Raw genomic sequence first — 16,783 nt, 5'->3', positions numbered from 1 at the left:
CTTTATTATGATGAGGTATGATCTTTCTATTTCCACTTTGCTGAGAGTTTTTATCATAAATGGGTGCTGGAGTTTATCAAATGTTTTTTCTGCATTATTGTTACAATCATGTGACTTTTATCCTTTATTTTGTTTATGTGGTATATCACATTTATTGATTTGAGGATCTTCTACCAACCTTGCATCCCCAGAATAAATACCACTTGATCATGGTGTATGATTTTTTTTAATGTGTTGCTGGATCCAGTTTGCTAATATTTTGTAGAGGATTTTAGCATCTATCTTCATCAGGGATATTGGCCTATAATTTTCTTTCTTTGTAGTTTCCTTATCTGGTTTTGGAAAACGCTGCTTCATAAAATGAGCTTGGGAGTCCTTCCTCCTCTTGAATTTTTTGGAATAGTTTGAGAAGGTTAGGTGTTAGTTCTTTGAATGTTTGGTAAAATTCACCTGTGAAGCCATCCAGTCCAGGACTTTTGTTTGTTGGAAGTTTTTCATTACTGTTTCAATTTCATTACTTGTAATTGCTCTATTCAGATTTTCTGATTCAGTTTTGGAAGATTGTATGTTTCTAGGAATATATCAATTTCTTCCAGAGTGTCCAATTTGCTGGCATGCAGTTGTTCATAATATTGAATGCAGCTAATATGGTAAATTAGTTTCATGGCGTTATTCGTTTTCTTATATTTTCCTTCTCTGCCATCAATAGCTAAATCAAAAATGGTATATACATGCACAAAATATACATATATGTTTATAAAGAACTCTAGTTTGATTTATTTATTTTACAAATATTTATTGAGCTTTTATTTCTTGCTGAAACAAAAAAATAAATCTGATGTCAAGAACAAGTAAACACTAAGCTTAAGTGTAAGTTCCATGAAAAAAGAGTCCTTATCTGCCTTGTTTATCCCAGTATACTTAGTGCCTAAAACTGTCTGACACAGCATAAGCATCAACAAATATTTGTTAAATTGCATTATGCATCTTGAGAGATTAATTAAGTCTAGCATGGCTCTTCTAGAGGGATTTAATAATTGTGAACTGAGCCTGGGTGGTGTGGCTCCGTGGATTGAGCATCATGCCATGGACTGAGAGTTTCTGGTTGGATTCCCAGTCAGGGCACATACCCTGGTTGTGGGCTTGATCCCCAGTAGAGGAGGTGCAGGAAGAAGCAGATCGATGTTTCTATCTCTCTCTCCCTCCCCCTCTCTCTAAAATATCAATAAAAACATATTTAAAAATAAAAAAATAATTGTAAACTGAGGGAACAGCCCCTCAGCCAGGGTGTCACCCTCCTACTTCTGTCTCAACTGACCGATTCTTTTCCAGGCATCTTCTCTCCAAAATCATTCTCCCATTCTCTGCTCTTCCTCTCCCCACCTAACCTCTCTCTACCCTCCTCTCTCCCTCTCCTCCTTTCTTCCCCTTCCCCCTTCCCCTTTCCCCTTTTTTCTTGCTGTGCTCTCTGGGAAAGGTGATCTGGGGAGTCACACTACTCCTTAACCTTATACCATGACCTGTCCTTTAGTGCTTTCAAATTCTGAGCTTTTCTGTGGTGACAATCACCTTACTCCCACCCACTCCAACCCAGGAAGTTTTAGAGGCATTAACAATGCTTTGACTCGTATTTAGAAATTTTTAAACTGTCAGAAATTTAATTAATTTAATTTAATTTCTTTATAAGCTCTTAATAATTTATCTCACTGACTCTTTTGCAAAAGAGAGATGAATCATAGTGGTCATTTAAAATATCCAAGAGTATTGAGGAGAGGTAGAAACCAGATAGGAAGAATTTGAGGGGATAAAGGAAAAAGAAAGGGGGGCACATTAATGTATCATTTACACTTTAAGGCATATGTGTTACAAACAAACTCCATACTTTATTGAAAATCATATTTTATGGTTCTAAGCTGTTTTTCGAGCCTAGATTAAGGGTAACATTATAAATGCAATTATTTTCTTTATTAATTTTCTTATTTTAGTTACAGTTTACATTCAACATTATTTTGTATTAGTTTCAGGTATAAAGCATAGTGGTTAGACAAGCATATACTTCACAAAGTGTTCCCTAGATATTTCTAGTGCCACCTGCCACCATATATGGTTATTACACTATTATTGACTATATTCCCTATGCTGTACTTTACATTCCTGACTATTTTGTAACTACCAATTGGTACTTCTTAATCCCTTCATAAATGCAACTATAAAAAGACTTAATAACTAATAAGAAAGTCAATTTCAGTCCTTAATTTCATCATAAATGGGAAGAAAGTGTAACAGGAAGTTTGTCATTTATAATAGAATAAAATCAAGTGTTAATTCTTATTTGATTTGTCATGGTTAGAAGGCAAGTTCATTATTAATTGTATATGTTTATCTTCTGTTATCAGCAAAAACAATAAATATCTAATATAGGGCTTGAAAAGCAAGTTACACTTTTAGCTCAAATGAGAAGCTGAATCCCTGCATAAAGGGAGATCACATTTTCTTGTTCTTTCACATTTCCCCTGATTTAAAGATGCGAATTACGTTATTGTTTCCATGGTAGTGTGCTTCTTTTCCTTTAAAGAGAATGGAAATCTATTGGTTTTAATTCTACACACTTCTATCTTTCTTTACTCTGCTTAGCTACAAGTCATCTGCCTGCTTTTCACCTTTAACCATTTTAATTGGCATTTCATTATCCCTTTACTGTCATGTTAGTAGGATTTCAGAGATGAAACCCTGTGTTCAATCTGCTGTATTAATCTAGAAGCCAAGTGTGAAGTTTTCACTATCTAAAAGTTTTCTTTTTTACTGTGAAGGTTTGATTGATATTACAAAGGATCCAGACTTTGACGGAATCTATGATGAAGATATGAATGAAGATCCAACATATAATCCCAATTGCCCTGAAGAAAAAGCTGTATTTATGAAATATGCTGAAAATATGATGCTAAAGTTGACATTTAGTACCACACAAGTTCAACAGTGTGAAAATGTTTTTATATTTGAAACAGCTTATTGGCTTACTAATGCTTTAAAATATAATCAGGATTGTCTTGATATTTGTACCTACCAGAGACTACAGCAAAGATTATATCTTCAAAAAAAGGTTATTCAAAAACACTTGGAGAAGAAAAAAGAAATCAGAAGAGGGATAGGATACCTAAAGTTAATATGTTTTCTGATTCCATTTCTACTGAGTTTAAAAAAGAAGATGAAAGTTCCCTATTTAAGTAGTTTGCTTCAGCCTTTTTCAGGTATCTCCAAAAATCAAATAAAAAACATAGATATATATTAAATTTATATTCACATTTAATTTTGTTTTAGTATGTGAGTCCAGGCATGTAAACTTACTGTATAGCCTGTTAGAAAGAAAACAACAACAAGATTTAATGTCTCCAAAGTAATTAAATATACTTGGTATTTGTACATAGTACTTGGTATGTATTCATTCCAATTATAAGGGCTATTGAAAGACTTAAAACAAGTTTTGAGAAATTGGGAAATATGCCATGTTTATGTTGGCACAACACTGTGGATATAGCATATCTCACCCAAATTACTCTACAAAGTCAGTGCACATCTACTCAAAATCCTTATCATGTTCCATGAAAGTTTATAAATGGATTCTGAAATTAATGTGGAGCACTAAAGGATCATGAATGGTCTTATGTTTCAGAAAACGAGATGAAAACAGATGTTACAATATTAACATATGGCTCTGTAATTAACAAATAGACCAATGTAGAGAACAGAGAGCTGAAATAGGACCATGCTTACTGTGTATGGAATCTGACAGGAATGTAATGCAAACTATTCCTTCCACTTGAATTAACACATGGTTCATGTATTTTCATTGGTATCCAAGCATGTGGTTTTCTATTCAGGTGGCAAATTTTCATTAGAAATTTTGCAAATCACTTAATGAAAATATGCATCATGTGCATTCAAATGGTGAAGATTATCCATATCTGTGAACTATTTAAAAATGGATTCATGATAGTGCTTGTCCCAGGGAATGGTAAGTGTGTGGAACTAAGAGGGTTACTGAAGGAGGATGTTAGCTTTATCTGTAATGGTTTTTTGTTTTGTTTTGTGTTGTGTTATTTTATGGTGTGTTTTTTTTATCTTCACCCGAGGATATTTTTTTTTCTATTTATCATCAGATGGAGTGGGAGGGAGGGAGAGAGAGAGAGAGAGAGAGGGATGAAGAGAGAGAAACACTGATGTGAGAGAAACACATCAACTGGTTGTCTCCTACATGACCCGATCTGGGCTGGGGATGAACCGCAACTGAGGCATGTGTCCTTGACCAAAATTAAACCTGTGACTCATTGGTCTGCGGACCAGTGCTCTAACCCCTGAACCAAACCAGCCAGGGCTATATCTGTAATGTTTTATTACTTAGATTATCCAAAGCAAATGTGTTAATAGTTAATGTGAATAGTCCATTCCAGGTGAATAGTTCATTCCAGTTGGTGAGATTAGGGTGTTGTATTTTTCTTTGTTGTTTTCTGTGTGTACCTTTTATGTTTCTCAAAATACATTATATACTTTATATTGATGAAACCACATTCTGCCAACAAGTCAAAATATTGAACAAGCCTAATCCTTACTGAGATTTTAGAAAATTATTTTTTAACTAAATGTTTTACGTGTGGTTTTATTCCTTTTCTGAAAAGTGAGCTGGTTATTTTTGTCATGTGAGAAATAACCACTTATTTCTTTCTTTTATTTTTTTATCCTCACCCAAGGGCATTTTTGCATTCATCTTCAGATAAAGCGAGAGGGAGAGAGAGAGAGAAACATTGATGTGAGAGAGACACATCTACTGGTTGCCACCCACATGACCCCAACCAGGGCCAGGGACAAACTGCATCCAAGGTATATGCCCTTAGCAGGAACCGAACCCGGGGCTCTCTGGTCTGCAGGCCAATGCTCTGCTGAGCCAAACCTGCTAGTGCCCCACTTACTTCTTTTTAATGTCACATTTTACCTAAACTAGTTCAGGTATTATTTTTGTTTATTTAACCAAAGATTCTCTAAGGCACAAGGTTTTTTTCAGATCATTGGAGGTAAGACATTAGTTTTGAGCTCATATAAAAATCAATAAGTATAATAATGTTTTAACTATTCTTTTGGAATTTCTGCACAATGAAACTATAGAAAAATGCCCAAAATGTATGACATAAATATATTTTAATATCTAAAATATACACTAAGGCCCTGGCCAGTTTGGCTCAGCAGTTAGAGCATCAGCCTGTGGTCCAGAGAGACCTGGGTTCAGTTCCCACTAAGGGCATGTACCTCAGTTACAGTTTGTCCCTGGCCCTGGTTGGGTCGTGTGGGAGGCAGCCACTTGATGTGTCCCTTTCACATTGATGTTTCTCTCTCTCTCTCCCTCCCACTCTATCTGAACAAAAAATCAAAAAATGTCCTCGGGTGAGGATAAAAAAAAAAAAAGTAAAATATACACTAAGCACATAAATAATTTTATTGACTATATTTGTCAAGTTTTTCACTTCCTGTGGATTATTTAACTTTGTTTAGATAAACGAGAATCTAGATTTCCAAAATATGATTGTTTATATGCTGTTTTTTACTTTTCAAATGAAAGTTTGTTTTTATTTTTTGGAGATGACAAGGTCAAGACAGAGCGAGAATTGCCTCCATTTATTTACGGACAAGATTTTAAATGCCAGAATTTCCACTATGCAAAACATCAGTATTTTCATGTTCATGGAGGAATTGAATTTGACATCACCACCGCTTCAATTGAGAATGCTTTGGAAGTTTTTAAGGTCTAAATTATTACTGTTCCTGAAGTGGTTTGTCATTTCACTACTCTTCTGTCCTGTTCTCTATTCAGTCTCTGTTGGTACAAGCACTCGGCAGCTCTCCAAACAATTATCTTCCCAATTCACTGATTTTTTTCATATGTTATGTAATATAAATGAATTAAGTACAAACTATATCAAAGGTACGATGTTAGATATCAGAGATAAAATGATAAATAAGCTAAGTACAGCTATCATGCTCATAGAACTTACAGACCTCTTCTGGACAGTATTTGCCCTAGAATAAATACTTAACCAAAAAGTGAAGTAGAAATCCCTGACCATTCATTGTATGTTCTTCTAATTTCCTCAAAGATTAGTATTAGAAAGAGATCCTCTAGAGGTTGGGAATAAAAATTCTTCATCTGGAATGTAGTATAAATATTATACATTTCAATTGCCATTGCTTTTCATCCTTATATTTCTTTTATCTTGCATATTTTTTCTTATTCCCAAAGTAGGAGTCTGATACATGCAGTTATTATTAGGGTATGAGTGGGTATTATGTTTTTAAAAGTTGTTACTTACATGTATAAAATTTTATCTAAAAGACATAATTGTTTAAATTTGCATATAAAGATATGTTTTTACTAACATAACTCATATTTTAGAACGACTTAGAAAAAATACGGGATTGTGCTGCTAATACATTTGTAGAAGATTCAGGATACAAAGAATATTACTCAATACCAGTCATGGAATTTAATGGAAAAAGGTAAGGAACTTTCAGTAATTATTCATAATAGCCACAACTTGTTGAAAGTTAGCAGGAAACAGGGAAGTGTCACAATTCAAAGCTAACTTAAAACTTTATGATGGAAATCTTAGACCAATAATAATCCCCATGAATGACATACGAACTCAACAATGTATTAAATGTTATATTTATTACTTCACGTACATTGATTCATTCTGTGTAATAATCCTTAGAGGTGGTCATTATAATTAACATAGTCTGATCTATACAGCTCCTTAAGTTTCTAGAGCTTGTCATCACTGTGATTTGAAAGCCTTCTGAGTAGGATTCAGAATACCTGCTGCTGGTTTCAGAGGCTGGAGTCTAGTTAAGTTAGGCAAATTCCTACTGATGGAGGTGGCACCTCCATAAGTCGAGGCCCATGGATGAAGTGACAAGTCTCACCACCAGCCCTAGCACTATACTTGCAAGGTATGGGTGAAGACTGCCTTTAGCTTATATTGTGTTCTAGTTTCTGTTTCTTAGAGAGGATGGTGAATAAGAAGAATGATTACCTCAAATAAATGTGAACAGGTCTTCAGATATGCCTACATCCGTGCAGAGGTTTATAATATTTAGAAAACTGGGATTGACGTAAAAGTCGAGGAGGAGGATATTAACCTATGACTAGTTCATAACAGAGTGTTTCCCTAAGACCTTCCTTTAACTGACCCATAGGGCTCAGGCATTCCTCCTCAGCTTCTGGGCAAAGGGTTCCCTGAGTGTAGCCACTGACTCACTTCCCTGAAAATGTGTACAATGGAACAAACTTCTCAGCACCCTTAGGAGAACCGATAACTCACTAAGCAGCAAAGAGCCATAGGTAGGGGTGACCATGGTCAAGAATACTATATTTACAGCAATAAATAGTTACATTTGCAGCAGAAACCCAGGTAACAGTAAGAGGCTTCCCGCGGGCAGAGATAGTCAGTCGCTGAGGGGTTTACCACTAAAATCTGGGGATGGGAAAACATATTTCATGGACAGAGGTGGAGAAAAACCACCATTTTCTGTTACCTGTGATAATAAGCAACCCCAGGGAACAGAGTCACTCATAATTTTGTTACTTTTCTGTTCCAGATTGATGAGGGACTGAGGCTATTGTCTACCTATATCTCAAGGACCTGGTGGGTTGAGGGTTTCTCTAGTCTACTTCTGCAGTGAGTAAAAATCATCATTCCAGATCAGACTCAAGGCAAACTCTTGAGAAAGCAAATGGAGGCATAATTAGATTAAATGTGATAATATATAAATATGTAAAAGGAGGGTAAGCAGATGGTTAAAAGGTAAGCCTAGAATTCCTTCAGGCAAGAGTTAGGGCTTCCCTATCACTGGCATGTGCAGGACAGAGTCAGTTAGAAGGACCACTATGGTGATAACACTTGTTATAAAAAGACTTGATTAACAATCATTCATAGCCATGTTATAAAAATATTTATAATCAAGTACAATTTAAACTATATTTTTATATTTAATCATTATAAAATATAGTTTTACCAGCCTATAAAAAAGTAGCAAATCACTTCACGGTCAGAGAAACTTATCTTTTAAAAATTTTTTTATAGCTACTATGTGATGTATTTTGAACTTGAAACTTTCTATCAGCAACTATATAAGACACAGTGGTGGGGAGCCATAAATGAAATAGTGAACAATCTGAGGCCGAAAAGACTTCCACTGACAGATGCTCAATTGCATGAACAATTTAAGAAAAAATTTGGTTTCAAAAAAGCTATGAAATGCAAGGTATTTCAGTAATTACCACATAATTTTGTGTGAGAAGTTATATATCATAGATAAGTATATGTCTCAAATTTTTATCCTAGGGATAAATGATAGGTTAGGTAAAGTTTGTAATATAAAATAAAAATTCCACATATTAGCAACTGAAAAGCTATACAATTCTGGATTATGAATTTCTGGCAGGGCTACAAAACAACCTGTTAATGAACCGGATTGTGTTTAATCTTAACAATGGCTAATATTTATTAAGTGATAAGTTTTTATGCCAGGCACTATTATAAATCCTTTCAACAAGCTATTTCAAGATACTAGTAGTATTGTCATCATTCCTATTTTACAAATGAGAAATTTGAGGTGCAGTGAGTTAAGACTCTTTCCCAAATCACACAGCTAATAAATGAGAGAGCCCAGCTTCAGTCCTGGGAACTAAATCTAAGGAGCAAACCTAACATCCTGAACCAAATCTCTGGAGCTGGTATATTAAATGGTTAGCTCACCAATTATAAGAATACACTGGCATTTACTTACCATTTATTTGTTTTAATGTCTATACATTAAAAAAAAAATTTTAATAACCTGTTAGTTTAACTTTAAAATATAAGTGCTTGGAATGTCTCAAAGGAAAAGTGTGACATTTTTACCTCTTCATTTTGGGACCTGGAGCAAAGAACAAACTGTATTTCTGTAGCTATATACAGTTTGAGTTTCTAGACTTCTAAATTAAAATTATATTATTAAAGCAGAGAAGGAACCCAATGATTTCCCTTTGCTTTTAAAGTATTTCAGAAAGAGATGAACCAAAGAATTTATATGCATGTATGCATAACCAATGGACATAGACAACAATGTTAGGGGGGTGGGTGAGGGGGAATGGGGAAGAAAGTGTCTCGGGGAGAAAAAGGAGAAACATCTGTAACAAAATTAATTAATAAAATTTGGGGGGAAAAATGAAGTGTTTCAGAAAGATACATGTCTACTCTGTTTCTCTTGTCTCCAAAGAAAAAGGATCTGCAACTTCTTCCTTAAAAAAGAGGGGGGAGGACTTCTCAAAAATAGTGTTTGAAGTTCTTGATGTTTCTTTAATAGCTCTAACAACTTTAATCATTGCCCATTGAGACACTTTTCACAAGGATCATGTGAAAATTCTACTGAAATTGAGCACCAATCATGTGATTATATTAATATATTTCACTTTTTTGTTTTGTTTTGTTTTGCATAAACCAAATTTTAGGTGTATTTTGAAAAAAAACTAATCCTGGCCTTAATAATTTTCAGAGTATCCCATTCGGTATGAAGTCTGCTGTTGAAAGAGGATTAAATGCTGTTTTCCATACATTTAGCCGTAAAACCTCAAGCTCAACGATCAATGTTTCAGATGAGGCGGGTTATGCGATTTTCCATCATGCTGCTCTGCACAACAGAGTTTCCATTATATGTCAGCTGTGCAACGCTAACTTCAATGTCAACCAGAGACGCTTTGTTATGTTTAGCCAAGGTACCATCAAGTTTTTAAATCTTTAAAAAGGATTTAAAATGTTTTTTCTTTTTCTTACCCCTATTCAGCATTAAGAATGCATGTCGATTTTAGAGCAGACCTAAAACGTGGTATTGGTATCTAGAGCAAAGTTGAGGTTTCCATTTCATTTATTTTAGAGGGCTCCTTTTAGTTTTCTGAGTATCGCTTATTGCTCTCTTGTCTATTGTTACTTGTTTATTGTGTCTCCCTCACTTGAATATATGCTCCATGAAAGGCAATAACTTGGTTTACTTTGTTTGCCATGGTAACCCAGTCTCCAGAAGAAAGCTTGGCATTGGTAGGTGCTCAGGAAATCATTGTTGAATGAATGTATAGATGTATGAATGCTGGGTAGCATTTGAAAATCACTAGCATAATGTACAATGATTTACTATAGAAATTCAGAGAAAAGGGAGATTAATAGTGACCCTAGCAGAACATCCATTTCTTATTTCAGAATTCTCAGCCAGGGGATAATTTCTTCACATAAATGTAAATTCTATTTATAACAAATTTTTATCTATAATAATTTTTAGGATTAATGGCCCCTTTAAGGCTACCCTTGTTTAAACTTTGAAAAGTACATTTTTCCTGGTTATTAGCTATATCAACATGTTTATATATTCTCTGGAATACATTTAACCAGTATACAAATGATAAAATTGAAAATGAAATTGGAAGTCCTCCATAACTGGAGAGAGAAATAGAGATTAAGTGTCAGGAATGGTTGGTGCAATAATACTGGCAATAAAGAAATGGTGATTTCGTATTTTAACGAGCTATCTTAACAAGCTGTGCTAAACTTTCACTCACCAAAACAAAATGTTCTGCTTTAATTCTATTGACTACTAATAGATTCTGTACTCTATCACTATAATTTAAATGTTTTGATAGTAAGATGCTTCTATTACCAATTAAAATATTCAAAAAAGAATATCTTAGTTTAAAAAAAAAAGCACAAATTCAGTAAAATTTAAATGCAGTGGGTAGCTACTATTTAAAGTTGTGTTATATTTTAAGCCCTTTTGGTGTGAAAAAATTTTTTTCAGTCCTGATCTGTGTGGCTTAGTTGATTGGGTGTCATCTTGTGCACTAAAAGATTGCTGGTTCAATTCCCAGTCAGGACACATGCCTGGGTTTCAGGCTCAAGCCCCGGTAGACGGCATGCAGGAGGCAGCTGATCCATGTTTGGCTCTCACATCAATGTTTCTCTCTCTCCTCCACTTTCTCTTTCTTTCTGTCTAAAAATCAATAAAAAGAAAAAAACTTTGACAAATGAGTCTCTTATTCATCCCGTTACTTCATGAATTTTCGTTGGCTGAGAATTGGGTAGATGTTGAAGTATAGAAAATGTTTAACAATTCTGGAAATGTCTATTATTACTTAACCAACACAAAACTGCCTCAACTGTGAGATTTGACCGACCACTTGAGAGGCAGCATTTTCAGGTCTTCTCTGATATGATGTCAGGTGCACACAGTATGCCCAGGTGGCTTGACCAACAGTTATACCCAGTCCTGTTTGATGTAATCTGTGTCTACCCATAGTCTTTTTGTTCTTATACATATGAGTCTATTTTGACTAATTTAGGAAACTGCTATATATCAATAATAATTATTTCTATGTGTATTTCCTTTTAAAACAGAGTCATCAAAAATGGACATGAAAAAAGAAAGAAATGGTAAGACAGAAGTAAAATATTTAGTGCATTAAAAAATGTTATTGCATATATTAAAACTTTTCTTATAGTACATAATCTCCACAATGCTCTGTCTCAAGAAAATGTCACATAATGATGTATTATATACATTTTGAAATACAAACTTTTTCTACCAGTGGTTATCTATTCATATTCATCCTAAGTGTGGTTGTTGTTGTTGTTTTCATTTTTTAACTATGATATTTGCAGTCACCTCTACTTATTTTTATAAAATCAGACCCCAAAGTGGTTTTTATACCCTAAACAAAAACCAGTTAATATTTAGACATGCTGCCATAACGTGACAGTAACAATCTATGAGATATGAGGGATGTCTTTCCTGACTGAAGTGAAACTTGAGCTAAGTATTGGATATGGAGAAGGCAGAAAAAAATGTAAAGGCTATATACGTGTGTGTGTGTGTGTGTGTGTGTGTGTGTATGGCTATACCTTCATACTGTATATTGGATCATTCAAGGAGGGTTTAGTTTTTAAAAAGACCTGAATTTTGTAAGGGGACGGTGGTGGTTATTCAAACGAGCCACCTTGCATTGGTAGAGGAACACAGTTTACCTGTGATGACCTCAGAGAGGGAACCTCAGAGAGAATAAATAGCCTGACCTTATTCCCCTCCTTCCTCTAGGGTTCCCCATTGAAGATACTGATAAGAAGCCAAAGGACAGGGGTTGCCAAATCTGTAGGGGTATAGAGCGTAGTGTGGGTGGTAAAGGGAAGTGAGTGGGCCTGCAGCAGAAAAAGGAAGATTATCTGTCCCACCTACCCTGTAGGAATTTGCAGTTGAGTAGCAAGAATGTGTTTCCTGCATTATTACTCTCTCTTCTTTTTTCTTTTTATTTCCTAAGAATTACTTTATGACTACCTTGTATAATATTACTTGTTTATTGTATCTCCACCACTTGAATATAGACTCCATAAAGGACAGGATTTAATTTACTTTGCAATGGTATCCTAGTGCCCAGAAGAAAGCCTGGCATTAGTAGGTACTCAGGAAATAGTTATTTAATGAATGAATGCATGAATGAATGCAGGGTAGCACTTGATAATCACTGGCATAATTAATAATGTACATTGATAGAAATTCAGAGAAAGGAGAGATAAATATGACTTTCAGGCCCCAACAGAGCACCTATTCCCTAGACCAGAGTTCTCAACCAGGGAATAGTTTCTTCTGACTACATAAACCCCTCCAGAACTTCCCTGATTCTAGCATGCCTTTGGACAGTGTTTCTTATTCTCAGCACCATTGATACTGTGGGCTGGATAATTATTTGCTGTGGGGGGCTGTCCTGTACACTATGGCATGCTTAGTAGTATCCCTGGCCTCTACCCACTGAGTGCCACGAACAACCCCACCTCAGTTGCAACAAGCAAAAATGTCATCAGACAATGTATGTTTATGGGGGCACTTGGTGGTTCTGGGATAAACTTTCACATTCATAGGACTCAGCCAGGGATCTTATTAAAATGCAGAATCTGACTCAGAGGGCCTGGGTGGGAGCCAAGGTTCTGAATTTCTATTAAGTACACTTTAAAGTAGTAAGATGGGGGTATAATAATAGTACTCCTGACTCTAGGTTGAGCTGAAACATTTTTTTGGAGAGAGGTAGAAAGAAGAAGGAAAAGATCAGAGGGGAGGCTGTTGTGGTTTAAAAAAAAACTCTTTAGTTCATTTTGATATATTTCTCATGCTGAGAGCAGCCTACTTACTGCCTTCTCTTTAGTTAAAATGAACCAACATGTTCTTAAGTCCTATGATTCAGTCTCGTTCTTTTGGGGAGCCTGTGCTCATGGACTGTGAACTTGTCAGTGCTCTCTCCCTCCTTAGGTGGGCCAGGATGGCTGGAGGGGACTGGGGTTGGATATTTCCTTCCTGCAGGTCAGTAAGGTTCAGATACCCCAGGAGTGTAGGCTAGGCTCTCCTGCCAGCAGGTCTTGTTAAGAAAAACAGAATTCTCTGGTATGCTTCCAAACATTTCCCCTCCCCCTGCTGGAGGTGATTTTTCTCTGATATTCACTGTGAGGAACTGGTGGAGCTCCCTCCTGCAGGTAAAACGCACTCAAGTGTAGGGTCCCTTCTGACTGGGTCCTTCTGGAGATTTTAACTCTCAGATTTGTCTACATGGAGCTGCCAACAATTTGTCAATTGCAATTCAGGTGTTCCTACGCCAGCACTGGTTCCTGTGGAGGTCTCTGCTCTTGGGTTTCTGCTCCAGTAAATTGTAATTCTCAGAATCAGCCTGTCTGTCTCTCCAATTTTGAGGGCAGCATTTTTGCCCTGTGACCTCACTTCTCTAACAGATCTAAGAAGAATTGTTGATTTTTTTAGTTTATTCAGCTTTTTACTGAAGTTAGAATAGAGTGGTGACTTCTAAGCTCCTTACGTATTGGACCAGAAACAGGAAAAACTAAGCAGTAGCTTTAAATAATTATAGATTATCAAAGCTATCACTACTAAGGCAGGCAGAAGGCCACTGGAAGTTTCTGAGTTGGGAGAAAAACAGCACCCTTTTTTTTTTCTTTATTGATTTTTTAGAGAAAGAGGAAGGGAGAGGAGAGAGAGAAAGAAACATCGATGAGAGAGAACATTGACTGGTCACCTCCTGCATGCCCCCCACTGGGAATTTGCCCCACAACCTGAGCATGTGCCCCAACCAGGAATCAAACCTGTGACCTCTTGGTTCATGGGTTGACGCTCAACCACTGAGCCACACTGGCCGGGCTGTGCCTTTTTTGAGAAACAAAGGAGTTAGTTAGACCCTGGTGAGGGAAGTGTTTAGGAAAAGAAAGCTTTCAGAAAACAGGACTAGACCAGGGTGACTGGATAATTCATCATCTAAATGAGGAAGACATGAGAATGGAAGGGGCACTAGTAATCATTGTTCTGGGGTAACAGTCATAGGCTAATGTTTTCCTGGGCTGCCAGGGATGTGTGGTTGGTCACCTTACCTTTGGGGAGCTCCAAGAAGGCCCAGATGAAGAGAACAAGGTGTGTCAGTTGTGAGTTTTTGGGAGGTGGGGGCTAGCTGGTGGTTCAAGTTAAGTTGAAGCCAGTGGATTTTTTTTTCTTCCCTATATTCATGATCAGATGGCCTTGAGAAGCCACTGAAGAGCTTTAAGCAAGGGGATAAAAAGATCACATTTACATTTTGAAAAATGGATTGGGGAAGGGCAAGAACAAGATGGGGATATCAGTGGGGAGGTGATTATGGCTTGGAGTAGGGTGGTGGTGACAGTAAAGATGGGTGTTAGAACTATTTAGAATTGATGGGTTGGTCATGGAGATGAAAGAGGTACCAAGGAGTCTTCCAGGTTTCCAGTTTGTAGAAGTGGATAGCTGACTGATGACACCCCTCACTGACTTAGGGAGCAGTGAAAGAGGACCAGGTTTGGAAGAAAAGATAGGAGTTCAATTTTGAATATGTTAAGTTTGAGGTGGTGTGTGGAGATGCCTTGTCAGATGTTGGAGATACAGATCTGGAGCTCGGAGACGAAACCGATCTAGAAACATATTCCTGGGAGTCATCAACTTCTAGGTGGTAAGTGAAGCCATCGAGAAGATAAAAAGGACCAAGACAGAGCCTTAAAACTCATTTAGGCATCAGGACAATGAGAAGGCCCCAAAGGAAACGGAAAAGGAACAGCCAGAGAGGTAGGAGGAAAATAGGAGGGTATGATATTACAAAAGCCAAGGAAAGAAACTATATTAAAGACGCAGATGTGGTTAATTTACTCTTGAGAGGTAAGGTGAGAATTGAAAAACACCCACTGGATTTAGTGACTTAGAGGCCTTTTGAGTGAGTTATTTTTTCAATTTCAAAGGATCTTATCTCTTATACAAAAATTTGAATCAAATGGAAAATGATTTAAATAAGAAATAGCTTATTTATCACAAAACTATTTAACACGTTGACTTAATTTTTCAACTATGTAATATTTCCCATGTTAATTATTCTTAACTTATAAAAAAAGTGTTAATTTTTAATGATCAGACAGACTGAGTTAAATAAATAAATATAGAATTGCCTAAATTAACCCTTATAGTGCTTATCTTGAAGTTTCTATATCACACAATACTAAGCTCTGTGGTTGGATATCAAAAAGGCATGTTTTTTTTTAGAAATGTTAGACCTTTGACCACTGAAGGAATTGTCCACCCATTCTAGGTCCAACACCTCTACACCTGGCCGCGCAGGCTTGCTCATTAGAAACAGCCTGCTGTCTACTCAGTTTCAAAGCTGATTACACTCTTTCTGAAAAAAGAGGCTGGATGCCCATTCACTTTGCCGCTTTCTATGACAATATCTGCATCATCATTATTCTCTATAGGAAGGATCCTAGTTTGCTAGAAGCTGAGGCAACAGCTGAGTAAGTTATTAAGCATTTGTAAACATATACACTTCTGTTTTCATGGCTTGCCCCAAATGCACTAAAAGAAATGGTTGGTATGGTTGATTTGAAAGGCTGTGTAAGGCTTACTCTGCTGTCCTTTCTGGTCACTATCTTCTTCTCCTACCACTTATCTTTAGAACTTATACAGACAGAACTTCTATTAACTTATGCATGTTGTCTGGAAGAATAAGGAACAAGCCCTAGGAAGTTTTTCCTAGCCTTTTCCCGATGGTATGGTTCTTCAGAGTTCTTTATCAGGTTTACTACTCAGTGACCTGGAAGAGGCCTGAGACGAGGGAGGAGAAAGTCTCTCTAAATAGGAACCTATACAGTCAGGAGGCCGCCCAAGAGCTCCGGACCAAAGTGGGTAGGCCTTAGGTAACAGGAGGCAGATCTAGTGGTATCCAGAAGAAAAACACATTAAAATGAAGTAAATAAATTTGAAATAGGGAAACATCCCAAACAGGCTTCTCTTTTGCAATTTAGCTGAGGACCAGTTTTTAGGGTGGAGGTATAATTTCTCCTGAGGGTACATTCTTGGTGGGTAACTGAAAAACCAGGTTATTGTTTTGTATCTCTGAACATGATTTAGGCATGGTTTCATTCAGATATTGCTGGGTCTTCAAATACTAATCTGTCCATTATTATTCAGTAAAGAAATTAATCCTCCCTCTAGGTTGGGGCAGAGACGTGTGTGGAGAAAGCGTTCAGGAAACCAGGGCCTCTGGCTACTACATTGTCTAACAGATTCTGGGAAGAGCCATGGAATGTGGAAACCTGAGCTCAGGTCCTGATTCTGTCATAGCTTGACAATGTCTTTGGGCACAAGGGGACTGAAAGACCAGGTGGAT

The 16,783-nt window shown here is 36.6% G+C and overlaps 1 protein-coding gene across 1 annotated transcript in view; it reads left to right on the top strand.

Moving 5' to 3' along the window:
• ANKAR (ankyrin and armadillo repeat containing) overlaps positions 1-16,783 on the top strand; it is a 67,333-nt gene that overhangs the window by 5,720 nt on the left and 44,830 nt on the right. The window contains exons 3-8 of the mRNA XM_036254385.1: positions 2,811-3,248; positions 5,629-5,792; positions 6,440-6,543; positions 8,130-8,310; positions 9,583-9,802; positions 15,707-15,908. Of these exons, the coding sequence (XP_036110278.1) occupies positions 2,811-3,248; positions 5,629-5,792; positions 6,440-6,543; positions 8,130-8,310; positions 9,583-9,802; positions 15,707-15,908 (1,309 nt within the window). The remainder of the gene's footprint in view (positions 1-2,810; positions 3,249-5,628; positions 5,793-6,439; positions 6,544-8,129; positions 8,311-9,582; positions 9,803-15,706; positions 15,909-16,783) is intronic.

The sequence above is a fragment of the Molossus molossus genome, unplaced genomic scaffold, assembly GCF_014108415.1.
Source record: "Molossus molossus isolate mMolMol1 unplaced genomic scaffold, mMolMol1.p scaffold_m16_p_11, whole genome shotgun sequence".
Classification (NCBI taxonomy): Eukaryota; Metazoa; Chordata; class Mammalia; order Chiroptera; family Molossidae; genus Molossus; species Molossus molossus.
This window is presented reverse-complemented; position numbering and strand designations above follow the sequence as displayed.